Raw genomic sequence first — 18,521 nt, forward strand, 5'->3', positions numbered from 1 at the left:
CTTTCTTCACGCAAAGTTTAGGGTAGGGCGATTTTTGGGATCATTTCCAGCTTTTTTCGATCCTTACGCTGCCTGCCTTCTTAACCTTGGGGGGTGGGGGTTAGGGGGGAGAGGAAGGAGTGTGTATTAGGGGTGGTTCAACGTGTTTTGCCAATTCTATCAGTATTTTACGCCTCCCTCTGGAAAAAGGTAAGAACCAAACCTTTAATGTATTATTTAATCTAACGTAGTCTATTGTGATTGGATCCCGATATAACATTGTCTAGTACTATATTGTTTTCGATAGTCTAGCGGGCGACATTCGGAACTTTCTCTCGTTAGTTCTACAACTTGTGATCACGAAGGAGAAAACAAAAGAAGTTAATCTCACGGTAAGTCTTTCTTTTACGAAATTCGCTAGTTCCTCTAAACTGTCCGGCCGGGAAGAGTTGAATCATTCAGTTGGATCTTCTAGTTTTGTTAATCATTACTCATCTTATAGTCTTATGTAACATATAATTATTTTAACGGATGAGTAACTTTTTTTAATTTGACCAATTTGTCATTGTTCTCTCTCCAAGAACTAACAAGCTTACCTAGGTGAAAAATAATAGTATTATTAGTTTAAAATAATTTTGGAGTTCAAATAAAGCAAAAAGAAAGATAAAAATAATAAGATAACTATTTACAAATAATTAATCATGAGTGATTTCCATCATGGGAAAGACAAATAAGATAGAAAAGATACGTTTGCGAGTGAGGACGACTCCATATATCCAGTTATATAGAATATAACTTTGTTTTATCATTGCTGAAACTAATTTACCTTTTCGCGAATTTTTCTTAACTTGTAGCGATTGCTTGACCTAACGCTAAGAAATTGGGGGGAAATCGTTCATAAATTCCAGTATAGGCTAAAATAGCAGCAGCAAGGCTATAATGCTCTTAAAGAAAGGCTGTTTCTCTTCTCGTTGCGTAAAATTTTCGTTTTAGGACTAAAATGGTTGGTTGTCTCTAGAGAAGCAGTTTCTTTCTCCTATTTGTATGTTCATGTTTATTCCAAGGAACGCCTGCTCTTTCATCTAGTCACCGCTACCTGCTCAAGCTGGAAATCGCAATCGGTGCTGTTTAAAAGACGTTTTGATATTAAAGCCCATAGATTTAGTATTTGAACACTAAAATCTAAAATAGTCGATTCTCCCTAAAGAAGCATTAATTCTTTCTTCTATTTCAGTGCTGCTCTTGTAAAAAAAGGACAATTGTTTAATGTTCATACATACCGTATTTACTTGTTTAAACGCTGCCCCCGACCAAAAAATTTAAATAAGAACCAAACCTTTAATATATTATTCAATCTAACGTAGTCTATTGTGAATGGATCCCGAGATAACATTGTCTGGTAAATTGTTTTCGATAGTCTAGCGGGCGATCAAACGCCACTCTCAAATAAGCGCCGCACCCAAGACCAAAAAATTTAAATATGAACGAAAACCTTAAGATATTATTTAAACTCACGTAGTCTATTGTGATTGGACACCGATGTAACATTGTCTAGTAAATTGTTTTCGATAGTCTAACGGGCGATCAAACGCCACTCTCAAATAAGCGCCGCACGCAAGACCAAAAAAATTTAAATATGAACGAAAACCTTAAGATATTATTTAACCTCACGTAGCCTACTGTGATTGTGAATCTTATATATTATATGATTATTTTAACGGATGAGTATCTTTTTTTTTAATTTGACCAATTTCTCATTTTTCTCTCTCCAAGAACTAACAAGCTCACCTAAGGCAAAAATAAAAGTATTATTAGTTTAAAATAATTTTGGAGTTTAAATGAAGCAAAAAGGAAGAGAATAGTAATACTATAAATAGTTACAAATGATTAATGTAATTCCCTTGAAAGAAATTTTGCCAATAACTTTGTCCTGAAACTTTGCATGGACAATAATTATGTTATAGAAATTTAAAAACTGTAATAAAAAGATTGGGTCATAATTCTCGTTTTGTCGCTAGATGCTCTCCAAATATGTCACTTTATGGGTTTTATAGTAAAATGCAGTAGCAACTGGTAGTCGTAATCAAGAACCTTTATTCGCCGTTAAAGTACTTTCATATAACAAAACGCACTTATAACTCGAAGTTTACTATATAATCTATGCTATTAAATACATCAAAGTCATTGGATGACTATGATCATTTCTTGAACTATTAGTGAAAAATGCAGGTATGTGCGCCTCTACGAACGTCCAAAAATTGCACATGTCAACTATTTCCATCAAAATATTTCAAAATCTATCCAATAAACTTTTATTCATATTCTGATATATAGTCAGGAGCATTGCATTTATCAAAAATCGTTTTTGATTTATCTTAAAAAACCATCTCAAAATAGTCGAAAACTGACACTTTTCCGAGTGGAGACTGGGGCGAGTCAGATAAAAATCGGAATTCTCTATTAAAAAAAGAGAAAAAAATGAAAATCGGTTTGGAACATGTTTTTTATTTGGTTTCCAAAATGAAAATGCCTAAACTTTGTTAGTTCCATGCGTTTAGTTGCATGCGCAAAAAAAATGCGCAGTGCAAAACAAGTGAATTACCTTAATCATGGGTGATTTCCATCATGGGAAAGACAAATAAGATAGAAAAGATACGTTTGCGAGTGAGGACGACTCCATGTATCCAGTTATATAGAATATAACTTTGTTTTATCATTGCTGAAACTAATTTACCTTTTCGCAGAAAAAAAAAATTTTTTTTAAATCTTACAGCGCTCGCTTGACCCTTCGCCGCGTGCTATAAGAAATTGGGGGGAAATTGCTCATAAATTCCAGTATAGGCCGAAATAGCAGCAACAAGGCTATATTGCTCTTAAAGAAATGATGTTTCGGCTGTTTTGCTTCTCGTTGCGTAAAGTTTTCGTTTTAGTACTGAAATGTTTGAAAGTCCCTAGAGAAGCATTTTCTTTCTCCTATTTGTGTTCATATTTCTTTCAAATAACGCTTGCTGCCAAAAAAATTAAATATATTATTTAATCTCACGTAGTCTATTGTGATTGGATCCCTATATAACATTGTCTAGTATATTGTTTTGGATAGTCTAACGGGCGATCAAACGCCACTCTCAAATAAGCGCCGCTCCCTAGACCAAAAAATTTAAATAAGAACAAAGCCTTAAGATATTATCTAAACTCACGTAGTCTATTGTGATTGGATCCCGATATAACATTGTCTAGTATATTGTTTTCGATAGTCTAACGGGCGATCAAACGCCCCTCTCAGATAAGCGCCGCACCCAAGACCAAAAAATTTAAATATATTATTGAATCTAACGTAGTCTATTGTGATTGGATCCCGATATAACATTGCCTAGTACTATATCGCTTTCGATAGTCTAGCGGACGACATTCAGAACTATCTCTCGTTAGTTCTACAACTTGTGATCACGAAGGAGAAAACAAAAGAAGTCAATCGCACGGTAAGTCTTTCTTTTACGAAAATCGCTACTTCCTCTACACTGTCCGGCCAGGAAGAGTTGAATCATTGAGTTGGATCTTCTAGTTTTGTTAATCATTAATCATCTCATAGTCTTATGTAACATATAATTGTATTAACGGATGAGTATCTTTTTTTTAATTTGACCAATTTGTCATTATTCTCTCTCCAAGAACTAACAAGCTCACCTAAGGAAAAAATAAAAGTATTATTAGTTTAAAATAAGTTTGGAGTGAAAAATTAAGCAAAAAGAAAGAGAATAGTAATAAGATAAATAGTTACAAATGATTAGTCATGAGTGATTTCCATCATGGGAAAGACAGATAAGATAAAAAAGATAAGTTTACGAGTGAGGACGACTTCATGTATCCTGTTATTTTAGATTATAACTTTGTTTTATTATTGCTGAAACTAATTCACCTCTTAGCAAAAAACAAACATTTTTTAGAATCTTGTAACGCTCGCTTGACCTAGCGCCGCGTGCTAAGAAATTGGTGGGAAATTGATCATAAATTCCAGTATAGGCCAAAATAGAAACAACAAGGCTATATTTCTCTTAAAGAAATGATGTCTCGGCTTTTTTACTTCTCGTTGCGTAAAATTTTTGGTTTTAGGACTAAAATGGTTGATTGTCTCTAGAGAAGCATTTTCTTTCTCCTATTTGTGCTTTATTTCTTTGAAAGAACGCCTGCTCTTTCATCTAGCCGCCGCCACCAAGAACACGACATCTTATACTCTTTTTGTTATGTTTGTTTTTATTTCAAAGTTATAGTATATACTAGAACTTGGAAATGACGGGGGTTTCAAACTACTGCACGTGGTACCAATTAGAAACCCTGATTGGTTGATGAGCTCATGAATAAAGTCCTTTTTTTTTTCTTTTTTCTTTTTTTTTCACGAGGGTAGCACTTAATAGCCAGTGGCTAACAAACCTGTGGCCCTAATTCCGTGATCGAATTGGAATTTAGGAGTTGATTTTTGGGAGGGAGGAAAACCAGAGAACAACCCGGCGGGACTCGAACTCGGGTCGCATTGATAAGAGGCGAGCGCTCACACCGCTACGCCACCCGTGCTTCCCGATAATAATTAGTGAGTATAAGGAACTATGAAATTAATAAGGCCATTAAACATGGGCGAAAAAAAGATACGTCTGAGGCAAATTGCAAATTTGGTTGCCTATAGAAGATTTATATCACACCTCTGTTTCACTACATTTTGATTTCTCGAGTCGCTTGTTTCTTTTGTAAATAGTTGGTCAAACAATACTTTATTATTTTTTATTATCATTATTAATATTATTTATTATTATTAATAAGTTTTTTAATGAATTTATAGAAAGCTAAAATATTTACACATTCATACAGGCACATCTAGTTTAGCAAGTCCTGGTAGAGTACAAACACTATAAGTGTGCAACATAAATACCACTAAATACTGCTAAATTATGCTAATCCATTGTTTTCTATTGTTTAATTAGCACTATTTACTACTAAATAGTGCAAGTGTTGCACAATTTTAGTGTTTGTACTCTATAACATAACAGTAAATTTACAGTAACATAAATATAATAGAAGTATTAGACATGGACTTGACATATAGTTATTACTTTTTTTTAATTTCTTATTGTTATTATTGTATATATATTATTTTATTATTACTATAATTATTATTTATTATTATTATTATTTATTATTATTATTATTTATTATTATTATTAATATTAATTAATAATAATAATAAATAACTTTATTGACAATAATAATTAACTAATAATTCATTATAATATGAGACGTGATAAGAATATTGCTATAATTATAAAACAAAAAAGAAAAGATTATGAATATAAAATAACAAATCTATATAATATATACTTATTTATCTATGAAAACATATTTGTAAAATAAATTAATAGCTCAAAACACGAGTCCAGCTCTTCACACTGATATAATACTATATTAAAACTATACAATTATTATTAAAATCTAAATATTTCTAAATTTCCGCTACATTGGCGTTAAGATTAAAGTCATTCAAGAATTCATTGTCCATAAAAAAAGGGGTTCTTGTCCCCCTGACACACATGTGTACTGACTTGATTATTTCAAAAGATAATCGAGTTCTAATCCATGTTATAGTACTTGCATATGTGTCCCCTGTCTTCTTGGTTATTAATATTAATATTTCTATTTTATTATTATTATTATTGATATTAATATTTCTATCTTCTTCTTCTTATTATTATTATTATTAATTTTTCTATTTTATTTTTATTTTATGGTTATTTATTATTACATATAATAGATTTTCACCAACGCTCGCTCTGATTGGTTGAAAAGCTATGTTCATAACAGTAAAGAAACATAGATATATATATATATATTTTTTTTTTACCAATTAGGTCATTCGCTCAATACTGAGCATTTTAGACCACGCTAAATAATTATTAAAATGATTAAATAATTAACATATTAATAAATAGAATAAATAATAATAAATAGTAATTGTCCAACAAGTTAATAAATATCTGCAACTGCATTCTTAAATGCTGCAAGTGAGGTTGCTAGTGCTGCTTCCTTTGGGAGTTGGTTCCATTCTGAAAGTGTTCTTGGGTAGAATGAGTACTTGTAATAATCCTTTGTGGCCATAGGCTGAGTATACACGTACTCCTTGTTGAAACGGGTAGAATAGGAATGACCAAGTGGCTTAATTCTAACATCATCTTGACAAACCAGCTTATTTCGTATCTTGTAAATCATAGATAGTCGTGCTATCCTTCGTCTGCTTTCTAGCGTCTTCCACTTCAGTACTGAAAGCATTTCAGTTACACTGTCCTTACGATCAAAGCGTTTCAGGACCCAGCGTGCAGCTCTCCTCTGAACCATTTCAACCATGCGAATATTTTTTACTGTATGCGGGTCCCAGACAGATGAGCAATATTCCAAAATAGGACGTACTAAAGCCTTGTATGCTGTTTCCTTGGTACTGGATGGACAATGTCTTAAGTTACGCTTAAGAAAGCCAAGTGTTTTATTGGCTTTTTTGAGATATTTCTGGTGTGTTCGTTCCAACGAAGATCCTCCGCCAGATGAACACCAAGATACTTAGCAGAACTTACAGAATCCAAGGCTTTCCCTCTAAGTTTATAATCAAATACGTCTGGATTCAGCCTTCTCGTAACTCTTATAACGTTACACTTTGAGGTATTAAACTCTATTTTCCAATCTGATTCCCATCTTTCCAAGTTTAGGAGATCTCGTTGTAACTGAATACAATCATCCTTGGACTTGATAACTAAATAAATCACGGTGTCGTCTGCAAAGAGGCGCACTTTAGACTTCACATACAGAGGAAGGTCATTAATAAAGGCCAAAAATAAGGTAGGACCGAGTACAGAGCCCTGTGGGACTCCCGACTCTACTGGAACTTGAGTTGACATCGTGCCTTCAAGGACCACACGTTGCTTTCTGTCTAACAAAAAGCTTTTTATCCACGTTAGAGTAACAGTGTCGACTCCATAATTTAAAAGTTTATAGAGCAGTTCCTGATGTGGCACTTTATCGAATGCCTTTGAGAAATCCATTACTATTACATCAGTTTGTCCACCATTTTGCATTTCTTTGGCCAAATCATCAATAAATGCTATCAAATGAGTTTCGCATGAGTGCCCCTCACGGAATCCGTGTTGTAAATTAGATAATATCTGTTGTTGTTCAAAGTGTTTTCTTATGTTAGATACTATTATATGTTCCATGATTTTACAGAAAATACAGGTTAACGATACAGGCCTGTAATTCTCAGCCATCTGTCGTGACCCTTTTTTAAAAATTGGCGTAACATTTGCTGACTTCCAATCCAATGGGATAACACCAGATTCTATTGAGGCCTTGAAGATTCTATATAAAATTGGAGCAATCGATGAACTCAGCTCTTTTAGAACTCGGGGATGTAAATTATCTGGTCCAGGAGCCTTGTGTGGGTTAAGCTTGGTTAGCAGTTGTCTAATCCCATTTTCAGTAAAATCTATAGGTGGCATAACCGAGTGGCTGACATGTAACCGGTGATGCTTTACGGCTGCATCAGCTGTATATTTGAGCTTCATAGGAGCAGCCTCTGAAAATGCATTCTTAAAGTGCGAATTCAGTATTTCTGCTTTGTCTCTTGGGTCACTTATTTTAGAATCTCCTGACTGAAGTACTGGGATACCCCTCTTGTCGGTACGTGAATGCTTAATGAAAGACCAGAAACGTTTGCCTAGTACAGGTTGGCTTACTCCATTATCATCAGCAAAGATACTGTTTACGTAAGACCAGTAGGATTGGCGAATCCTCTTTTGCACTTCAAGTCTAAGTGCCTTATGATGGCTGATGTCTCTGGATTTGTGTGTCTTGTTCTTGATTTTGAAGTATCGATCACGTTTTCGTATGAGCCTCTTCAAATCTGAGTCCACCCATGGCAAACTGTTCTTTTTCTTTGCTAACTTGGATGGGATAAATTTATTAATGCCTGTATTAATCTCCTGAACAAACGACTTCCAAAGTGTTTCAACATCAACATCAGCTTTAGAATCATTCACTAACAACTTAACGTTGGCATTGTTAAAGTTCTCCATATGTGTTCTAAGTCCATCCCAATCAGCTTTATTGAACAAGTAGATCTTCCTTGGCATCTGTTTATTGACAATTGGAGAGATATTACCCTCAACAAGAACAGCATCATGATCTGCTAGACCAGGTAGGATTTCAACATTCTGAATCAGAAGAATATTACAGAAGAATAAATCCAATGTGTTACTTTGTCTTGTTGGTTGTGTGACAAGTTGTGTGAGGCTATGATCATCCATCATGTCAATAAATTGCTCGTGCAAAGATAGAAAATTGTAATTTGGTATCATTGTACCTCTTAACCAATCAAAACCTGGAAAGTTAAAGTCACCAGCTAGCCAGAGATGACAACTTTTATGGCTTATCTTGTTTAAAGATTCATTCAAGCAGATTAAGCTTTCTTCATTGCTGACATGTGGGCGGTAATATGAACAAATATATAGATCTTTACAACCTGCAAGGCAGGGTTTAACCCATACCATTTCACAGTCAGTTTCCAGGTCACTTTGGCGCTCTGATAGAATACAGTCAGAAATAGCAATAAAAACTCCTCCTCCGACTGATGTATTCCTATCACGTCGATAGATGATATAATTGGATGGAAAAATTTCGGTGTCCTTAATGTCTGGTCGTAACCAAGATTCGGTTCCAACTACAATATCTGGTTTGATATTGTCAAGCATAACATGGAGTTGTTCCTTCTTATTTACGACAGATTGGCAATTAATGTTTAGTAAGCGCAGATTCTTTTTAACTGGTTTGCAGGTTGATTTAGCACATATTTTCGGTTTACTTGGCTTTGGCTGTCTGCAGTGAATTGGAGTAGAAGTACTTTGTGGTCTTTGGAATAAAGTATCTGTTATAATAGTTGGTGAGACCGGTGACAATGGATTGTACAAATTACTAACTGACACTTCAAAAGAGCTCAGAAACGAACCAGAAAAATTTGGTAAACCACATTTACAGCATATCCAAGTGCATGAACTGTTTGACAAAGCGTTATACGATTCAATACTAACTGAACAGCAACGAGTGTGGAACCAGATGTCACACGAGTCACACTGTAGACCACGTTGGTTATTTTTGACAGGTTTGTTGCAAATTCCACATGGAAACTTCCAGTTAGGTCCTGGGTTTATGGATACGTCTCCACTTAGTATAAGTAGACTGTATAGGTTGAATACAGGGTTCACTGGAGGCGATGAAATAAGCTTTGACAAGATGGCCGATCGTTTGACATGAACTCGTTGAAAGAAACTCGCTTCAGACACTCCAATTCGGATGAGTGACGCTGAAATAACATATCCAGGAGATGGAAGAACATGATAATTGTCAACATTTCTCTTAGAGAAATAGCAGTAGCGAGTATATAATGTATAAAACAGAATTATAACGAGAACACTGAATTTTGCCGCCATCTTAACCGCCACAGGAATCCCATGACGTCAAAACCATGTTTTCTATACAAAATTAAACATAAAAATGACGTCACAAGAATTTGGTTTTTCAATTGAAAGTATTTTCACATCTTAAACTTACAATATATATTTATTTTTATTAAGATTTATATTTTTCCTCTAAAAAAGGAAGATACGTCGTTTTGAAGCACATTTGATTGGTACTACATTTCGACGAGTAAAGCTTTCTTTCGTTTGTGCTGCGACTATTACAATGACCTTATTTCGCTAAACTAGAAGCTTTTTGCTAGACCTGTAATGGTGTTCGTTAGAGAAGTCAAAAAATAATTTTAAATATTTTTTATAGCCTAACTAACAAGAATGAAAAAATCTATTCTTGGTTTGCAATCAATCCCAAGAGAGCACGATAACAAAAGGGATGTCCGCCACGTTGGAAGATATAACAAAAGAATTGGTTGAAAAATCTTTTGTCAAATTCTTCCAACATGGCGGCTATGACGTCTATTGCAAACGAAGAATTGCAAGAAACTTAAGCTTACTAGCATCGTCAATTTAACGCTCATTATTATTATGAAGAATATTCAATAAAACTTTTAAAAATACGATTAATGATTTGAAATGACTCTATATGTTTCGGCATTCTCATGCTATTTTCAAGAGTAAATGAAAAGTTCGTTACAACTGTAAATATATATAGATTTAACAAATTTACGATGGTTTAGCGTGGTATGTCCTCTTATTTACCACGATATGACGCCAAACGTTGGTCAAAATTAGTTATGGACCCATTCGGCTTACGCCTCGTGAGTCCATAACATTTTGACCAACTTTTGACGTCATATCGTGGTAAATAAGAGGACATACCACGCTAAACCATCGTAAATTTGTTAAATCTATATATATTTACATATATATATTTAAACCATCGTAAATTTGTTTTTTACTACAAAACTCACAAAACTCTAGGAAATAGAATGCACGAAATCTTGCATGATGCCATTTGTTGGTATGGCCTCTTATTTGCGATGTTTTTTAACCAATCAGCGCGCGAGAAAGTTTACAATTGTGGTAAAAAAAATGATTGACAGTTAATTTTACAAACAATGATGAATAATCATTTTGCGACAAGAATTAAAGCCAACATATTTTGTGATAATCGTTTTTCTCTCCCGATATCTCTTCTTACATTTTCGAGTTTGTTATAGTCAAGATTCATTTTAGTACTTCATGCTTTAGTTCTTCATGCTTTCTATACCAGTTGTTTCTGCGACGTTCGTACCTTCCTCGCTTGTCCATCTCACGCTCGTACTCTCGTCTTCATCCCTTACCTCCTCAAGACCTCCTTCTTCCAAACCGGTGTCTTTGTCATTGTTATTCGCACTATTTTGTTCTGGCGTCTTTTTCATCACTTTCTTCTTTATTTCAAGGATCTCATTTTGTGATAATCGTTTTTCTCTCTCGATATCTCTTCTTACATTTGCGAGTTTGTTATAGTCAACATTCATTCTAGTACTTGGGTTCTTTTCTCTCCATTACTGATAAGCCTCCTTGGTGATTAACTGGTGGAATGGATTTAATGATGCCGTATAGTACGCTTCCACGACTCGTTTATAATCCTCTCTAGTCCACTTTGTCCTTATTTTTCTTTGCAATTCTCTGGTTTCTTGATCTGTGTCCAATGGTCCATTGTGAGACGTCTCGTTACGGTTACCATTTGAACATTGTTGAGTGGAGCTCGTTCCAGAAGCTGACTTTTCGTTCTTGACCTGGTTCCTCACCGAGGAACGCTCTCCTTGTTGATCCCCAAAATGAGCGGTTTGTTTTCTTTTCAGTTTTTTTCTTTTCAGGTTGGTTTTTTTTTTTTTTTTTTCTGAATTAATCGGAATTACTGAAACTTTTCAGTACACGCGCACCCCGCGTCGGTTATGTGCTTTAGCTCGCTCTAATTTAAATAAAACCACAACAACGAATAACGGAAAACAAACAAAATACGAAGCAAGATTTTAGGTTTGAAGAGATGATTATTATTGTTATTATTATTATTATTATTATTAATATTGTTATTATTATTATTATCATTATTGTTATTATTATTATTATTATTATTATTATTATTATTATTATTATTATTATTAGTTCATTCAATGCCAAACTGTAACAAGAAAAGCCTTAAAATCATCTAAAAGCAGCGACATACAATATCTTTGGAAGTCGTTCTGTAACAGCTCAGTGATTCAATATGATGTTTTTCAATCAACTAAAGCAGTACTCAAGAACTTTATATCTACACAAGAGGAAAAACTAACACATCATCTGCTATCACAAGGATCATTTTTCACAAACATCATGAAATACTCCCTGTCATCACTTCATTCAATCTGGTCTACCGCTCAAGCTAATCTACCTAAGAACATTTTTAACTTTGCCATTCAATATATCAACAACTCACTACCTACACGCACGAATCTAACAAAATGGGGTTTATCAGCTAGTTGTGAGTGCTCCTATTGCGTTTCTTCAGAATCTCTTTGTCATGTTGTTGATGGATGTCAATACTATCTACCACGTTTCACTTCGAGGCACGATTCCATCTTAAACTTCCTCGCTGCATCACTGCTATCTAAACTCGACAAATCTTCATTATATGCTGACATTGAAGGCTATACCAGCCCCTCGCTCATAACTGGAGATGCCCACCGTCCTGATCTTCTGATAAAAACACTAGACTGTCTTTATATTCTGGAACTAACAGTTGGTTTTGAATCAAATTTGAAAAATTATGTTGATCGAAAATACAAAACGTACAAAAATATTATAAGGAAATTAAGTAGTTATTTAAAATCTGTTAAATTTGTAAATCTCTCGATTAGTTCTGTTGGAGTTTTCTCTGCGGAAAGCTCAACGTTTTTAGAAATGTTCGACCAGCTAGGGTACGAGAACAAACATAAAATGTATATAATAAGAAAAATAATCAACATTGCCATTAGATCCAAATATTTCATTTTTTGTAAACAAAACAAAGACTGGGAAAATCCTGATTTAATGAGTTTTTAGTATCTTCATATCATTTCATTTCTTACTATTATTGTTTTCCTTTTTTTTTTTTTTTTTTTTTTTTCCCTCATTTTATTGTATGTATCCAAGTACATATCTTGAGCTATAAGCCTTTCATTTCATGTAAAACTGAATTTATCTTTAATTCCAGTAGCCGATTGCAAATTACCCAGTTACCAGCGAGATTTGCAATTGTAAAACATAAAGCATCAAAATAAAGTTTTCATTATTATTATTATTATCATCATCATCATCATTATTATTGTTATTATTATTATTATTATTGTTATTTTTATTATTATTATTATTGTTATATAAAACAATTTCATTTTACTATTTTGATTCATTTAGCATTTAGGAATTCAGAAATTAAAAAAAACAAAAAACAAAAAACAAAAAAAAACAAAAACAAAAACAAAAACAAAAACAAAAACAAAAACAAAAACAAAAACAAAAACAAAAACAAAAAAAAAAAAAAAAAAAAAAAAAAAACAAAAACAAAAACAAAAACAAAAACAAAAACAAAAACAAAAACAAAAACAAAACAAAAACAAAAACAAAAACAAAAACAAAAACAAAAACAAAAACAAAAACAAAAACAAAAACAAAAACAAAAACAAAAACAAAAACAAAAAACAAAAACAAAAACAAAAACAAAAACAAAAACAAAAACAAAAACAAAAACAAAAACAAAAACAAAAACAAAAACAAAAACAAAAACAAAAACAAAAACAAAAACAAAAACAAAACAAAACAAAAACAAAAACAAAAACAAAAACAAAAACAAAAACAAAAAACAAAAACAAAAACAAAACAAAACAAAAACAAAAACAAAAACAAAAACAAAAACAAAAACAAAAACAAAAACAAAAACAAAAACAAAAACAAAAACAAAAACAAAAACAAAAACAAAAACAAAAACAAAAACAAAAACAAAAACAAAAACAAAAACAAAAACAAAAACAAAAACAAAAAAAAAAAAAAAAAAAAACAAATAGCAAATAACAACGAAAACAGATGACGTAAGACGATTGATAAACGTGTAATTATCGATCTGCTAACATCTTAGTGAGTGAGTGAGTGAGCGAGTGACACATTGGCATATTCAGACCCCTCACAATAAAACGCCATCTCAAAAGGTCCATTTACTTATCCAATCTATCTCTACTGCCATTAAATTTTCTCTCATTGTTTATGTCAGCTTTAACTCAGTGCAATCATGAATCGTCTAATCATCGTGTTCATTGTCGTTACAATGATATGCGCAGCCACTGCCCTGTCGTCGAAGAAGAGTATCAATGAAGACGAAAAAGGTAGGTCCAGAATATCTTGAGTAATCGTGTATAAAGCGTAGGCTTACAGAAAGCACAGGTTGTGTGTGTTGTTAATGTATCACTTCTCACTGCTGTGCATGGTTGTGGGATTGATCACTGGACCCCGTCAGCATATGAGATAGTTCGTTTAATTGGTTCTCTGCTGTGCCTCCATCTTCATGTGTCTTCTTGTGTTAAGAAATGATACTCTAGGGAATGACACGAAGAAGAAGAAGAAGTGTAGTATATACCCGTGCGGCTAATCCAAAATAGCAGTTGCTTGAGCTAAAATGTGAAAACAAAACCCCACCGTAAAGTCAAACAGAGGTTTCGGTTAGATCTTAGCGTTTTCGCCTATATTGAATTATTTAACCTAAGTTAATTGAACTAAAGCAATGTTTATGGGGAAAACAACTAAATCAGTTACCGAAAATGGTACTCGTAGCTATGTGGATTTGAAAAAATACGCGAAGAATTTCATTAAAGATTGACCTATGCCATCTATACTATGACCTAGGGAAACACGGGTTGTGTAGCGGTGAGAGCGTTCACCTCTCACAGGACCCGCGACCCGGGTTCGATTGCCGGACTCGGTGTCGTATGTGAATTGTATGTGAGTGAGTTGTGTCGAATGTGAGTTTGTTGGTTCTTTACTGTGTTTTGAGGGTTTTTCTCCGGTTTTTCCCTATTCCCCGCTAAAATCAACCTAGCGGAAGAAGAGCCACTCTTTGGAACGACTGCAAATTCCCTATCTATTCATTGACGCATAAATATTATTGACACTATAACAGATGAGAAAAGATCCGTAGCCGTGGCTGGCGCCGTCATTGAAGGTGCAACCTTGACTTTCAACGTCCTGCAGACCGTGCTCAAAGCACTCGGTGATATCAGTCGAAAGATTGCCGTCGGTATCGACAACGAGTCGGGCATGACGTGGACCGCAATGAACACATACTTCCGTTCTGGTACCTCTGATGTCATCCTTCCCCATACAGTTCCACATGGTAAGGCACTGCTCTACAACGGTCAGAAAGATCGTGGTCCAGTTGCGACTGGCGTGGTTGGAGTACTTGCTTATGCCATGAGCGATGGAAACACCCTGGCCGTTTTGTTCAGCATTCCCTTTGACTATAACCTGTACAGCAACTGGTGGAATGTCAAGGTCTATAAAGGACATAGACGAGCAGACCAGAGGATGTACGAGGAACTCTACTACAATTTGTCTCCATTTCGAGGGGACAATGGCTGGCACAACAGGGACCTTGGATATGGGTTGACGAGCCGTGGATTCATGAACAGCTCTGGACAATCCATACTGGAAATTCACGTGACCAAAGCTTGAGATCTTGTTGAAAACAAATCGGTTGAAAAGCTGCCTCGAGAATACTGATGCAAAACTAGCAAATAGACTCTAATTTTACCCTGTAAGAACAAGAAAACTAGATCTTCCCATAACATAAAGACAAATAAAATGAAGCACCAAAAGATATTGTACTTTTATTTGTTGTTAAGTAATCGTAGTAAAGTGCACGCCATATACTTATTTCAATAAAGCTAGTTACCAAAAACCTAGACTGAAGCTGAGATCACGGAGGATCATGGGAAGCCATTCATTTCAAACAAGTAAAGCTTTTTTGATAAACTGCAGCTTGAGCATGCTCAGGAGAGGTGAGACTGTAACTGGTAAACATGTCCATAGATGACTTTCATAACTCAGTTTTTTCAGATAGAGAAAATGAAGCCTTTTTACCAGAAACTATTAATGCTATCTGAGAAAATACTTCACGAAAACTATTTCCAGAAAATTTTGTAGAATTTGACTGCATACCAAAGACGTTATGAAAGAACGAAAATAGAGTTTTCTATGTATATATCACTGGAAGCCTTGGTGGCCTTGTTTTGGTGCATTTTCAAAACTTCAAATGCTCACATCATGTAGTATTTAGTTCAGGTGACCTTCCAAAAATACCATTTGGTAAAGTAGGCATTGCATGCTTGATAGCATCGATTTTTGATAAATGTAATACAGTAGTCCCTTCACAGTTCCCAGCGCCATCTTGAAAGGTAGCTGTGCCTTTGCATCGAAGCAAGACGAACGGTGAGCTTGCGATGATAGAGACCTTTTTTAACACCTTGGAACATTATTCACATGTCTCTATCATTGCAAGCTCACTGTTTGTCTCGCTTCGATGCAGAGGCATGTTTTTCAAGATGGCGCAGTGAACTATGAAGGGGACTATTGAGATATTTTCGTCCTCTAACTCACCAAATCTTCAGTTCAATGCTGTACTCGTCATTAGTAGTCATATTGCTATTTTGAACCTCCAATACCGGTTTTTTGACGATGTTGGGAAAATATAACCCGTATTGGCTGTATTCGGGAAGCTCAAAATCGAAACAGGTTTAGCATCGCGATTTTCCTATTGCGAGGTAATTTTGAGCTGACAATACGAGTTTGTATTGCCGGCTCTCTCCCTATCAAACTTATAGGAGAATCACGATACTATCTGGAAGAGATTGACAATGCATATTAGATATAAGTAGAAATAGAGAGAGAAAGACAGACAGACAGACAGACAGACAAAGAGAGATACGATGGAAATACGATGTCACAAAATGCACACATCTCGAAACATTCCTTTTTAAAATCTGCATATTAATAGCGATCTTCAAAGACTTTGATATACTTGACATCAAACAGTCACGTACTGATATATCACTTTGCCACAAATCAATGGACGACCTCGACGATACGACGGCCAACTTCGGTGGCAAATCGTTTCGTGTGTTTATCTTTCTTTTATTAGTAAAGGTGATCGATGTGCCGTCTTAATTCATCTTTTGTTTTATTTTCTTGTGATGAGCTGTTAATATCTATCATTACTGTAACAAAGCTTTATTTGCCCCCTGGAAGCTCCATAATGTCTTGCGATCCAAGATGGCCGCCGTATCGTCGAAGTAGTTCATTCAGTCCAAGGTCCCTTGGGGAAGGCTGTGCTGCATGGCAAATAAATTTAAAATGCTTTGTATCTTGAAATTGGAAGTATCTTATAAAAGAAAAAAAGTGTTTTTGAAAAGGTTTCGGATATGACATTAGCAATCCAGTCATGTCATTATTGTCCTGTAAATGCCTATTGTATCTTCACATGTAATCAGTGGAGTATAAGTCTAGGAAGAATTTTCTACAAAAACCGATATATTTCTGTTCGGCTTGCTCGGCTCAGCTGCTAGTGAAGCCTCTTGTTAGTTGATAATTTATATCTATGAATCTAATAATTGTATTATATCTCTCCTGCTAAAGTACAAGTCGGATAAAAAGTGGTAATCCTGCAAGATTTCGGATCCACTTATAAAGGCTTTAACAGTAGTCTTTTAGAAGAAATAGAAAACGCACGTGCGTGCTGTGTGGAGTTATAAAGCACGCGATGGTTGGCAAATAACAAGAGAAGTGTTTGGGGAAGCACGACGCGTAGCCGAGTGCTTCTCGACACTTCTCGAGTGTCCTGCCAATCACCAAGTGCCTTATAACTCCATACAGCACAGCACGCAAGTTTTTTCATTTCTTTTACAAAGTAATATCAAATATTGAAATAACCTTTATCTTTAGATAGGAATGCATGACGCAACTGAAAGTGCGCTTGCTTGCGTTGTGCTCTCATAAAGCACCCGTTCCACCCGTTCGATTTATAACAGTTGTTTTATAGCTTTTTTTCTACAGGTATATCGTAGCCTTGTTTATTTTTGCATAGCATATCCTAGAATGTTTTCAGTTTCACTATAAAAAGAACTGGCAAATGAAGAGAACTCCTCGATCGTAATTAGTATTTTAATAGTGACGATGTCAAGTCCTATGAAATACTATAGGATATAATGCTAAATTACAAGTGAAAAGCGGTGATAAATGATAATCGATTAACATTACAGGCGACTTACTTAACAATGAAAAGAGTCCTGTTACTCACGAGTGAGCAAAGCACATAATCCAAGATGGCCGACCTAGCATTCACTGGTCAGCGGTAGCTGAGTCATGGCTGAGCCTAGTGACGGCCAGCGGTAATCTATTCAGGAAAAGCGAGTTTACAGCCGTCATTATAAAGTTAAATAAGTCCGACTGAAGATATTTTGAAACAAGTCTCGACTAGTCACTAGTCTTCATCGGACGAGTTGTTTGAGATGGGCTTGTTTCGAAATATTTCCAGTAAATAAATTATTTTTTTAAATTTGATTTTACAACTGGATGTGTAACTTGCGTAAATTTACAGTCGGCATATTTGTTTCAACTTTATTCTGCTCAAAAGGTGTCGACCAATAAGATCATGCGATCTTTGTAGGTTCATGTGTCGGTAAGATATACTGTTAACTCTGTTTACTTCCTATTCCACGGTAAAATACTTGAATAATTTTTCTTTCTTTTTGGATTTAAAAATGTATCAAGCTATAACTCAATGAAACTCAATGAATTAAAGCGTTTTTTCGAAAAACAAAAGTAAAAACTTTATTCCTAAATCAAAACGCATGATAGATCAATAAACTACACTTAAAAACGAAATTCACGTAGTACATCAAGTTTCTCTTTGAGCACAAACAATATTTTTTTATGGTGCAATTTTTTCTGAACATCTTTGGGAGTTTCGTCGGCATTTAGAGTTCATCGATTTTC

At 34.6% G+C, this 18,521-nt stretch overlaps 1 protein-coding gene across 2 annotated transcripts; it reads left to right on the top strand.

Annotated features, from left to right (window-relative positions):
• Positions 1–248: 248 nt before the first annotated feature.
• On the top strand, positions 249–15,346 carry LOC148912874 (DELTA-actitoxin-Aeq1b-like). 2 transcript variants are annotated; one of them, XM_089026650.1, is made up of 3 exons: positions 249–371; positions 13,750–13,861; positions 14,653–15,346. In XM_089026650.1, exons 2-3 carry the CDS (start codon positions 13,768–13,770, stop codon positions 15,201–15,203), a joined length of 645 nt encoding a protein of 214 aa, XP_088882776.1. In that variant the 5' UTR covers positions 249–371; positions 13,750–13,767; the 3' UTR covers positions 15,204–15,346. The 2 variants fall into 2 exon arrangements, with proteins under 2 accessions (XP_088882776.1, XP_088882775.1); XM_089026649.1 differs by lacking the exon at positions 249–371 and adding an exon at positions 3,299–3,458.
• Positions 15,347–18,521: the final 3,175 nt, after the last annotated feature.

The sequence above is a fragment of the Actinia tenebrosa genome, unplaced genomic scaffold, assembly GCF_029948245.1.
Source record: "Actinia tenebrosa isolate PJP-AT-01 unplaced genomic scaffold, QUT_ActTen_1.0 PGA_scaffold10__47_contigs__length_13832649, whole genome shotgun sequence".
Lineage (NCBI taxonomy): Eukaryota > Metazoa > Cnidaria > Anthozoa > Actiniaria > Actiniidae > Actinia > Actinia tenebrosa.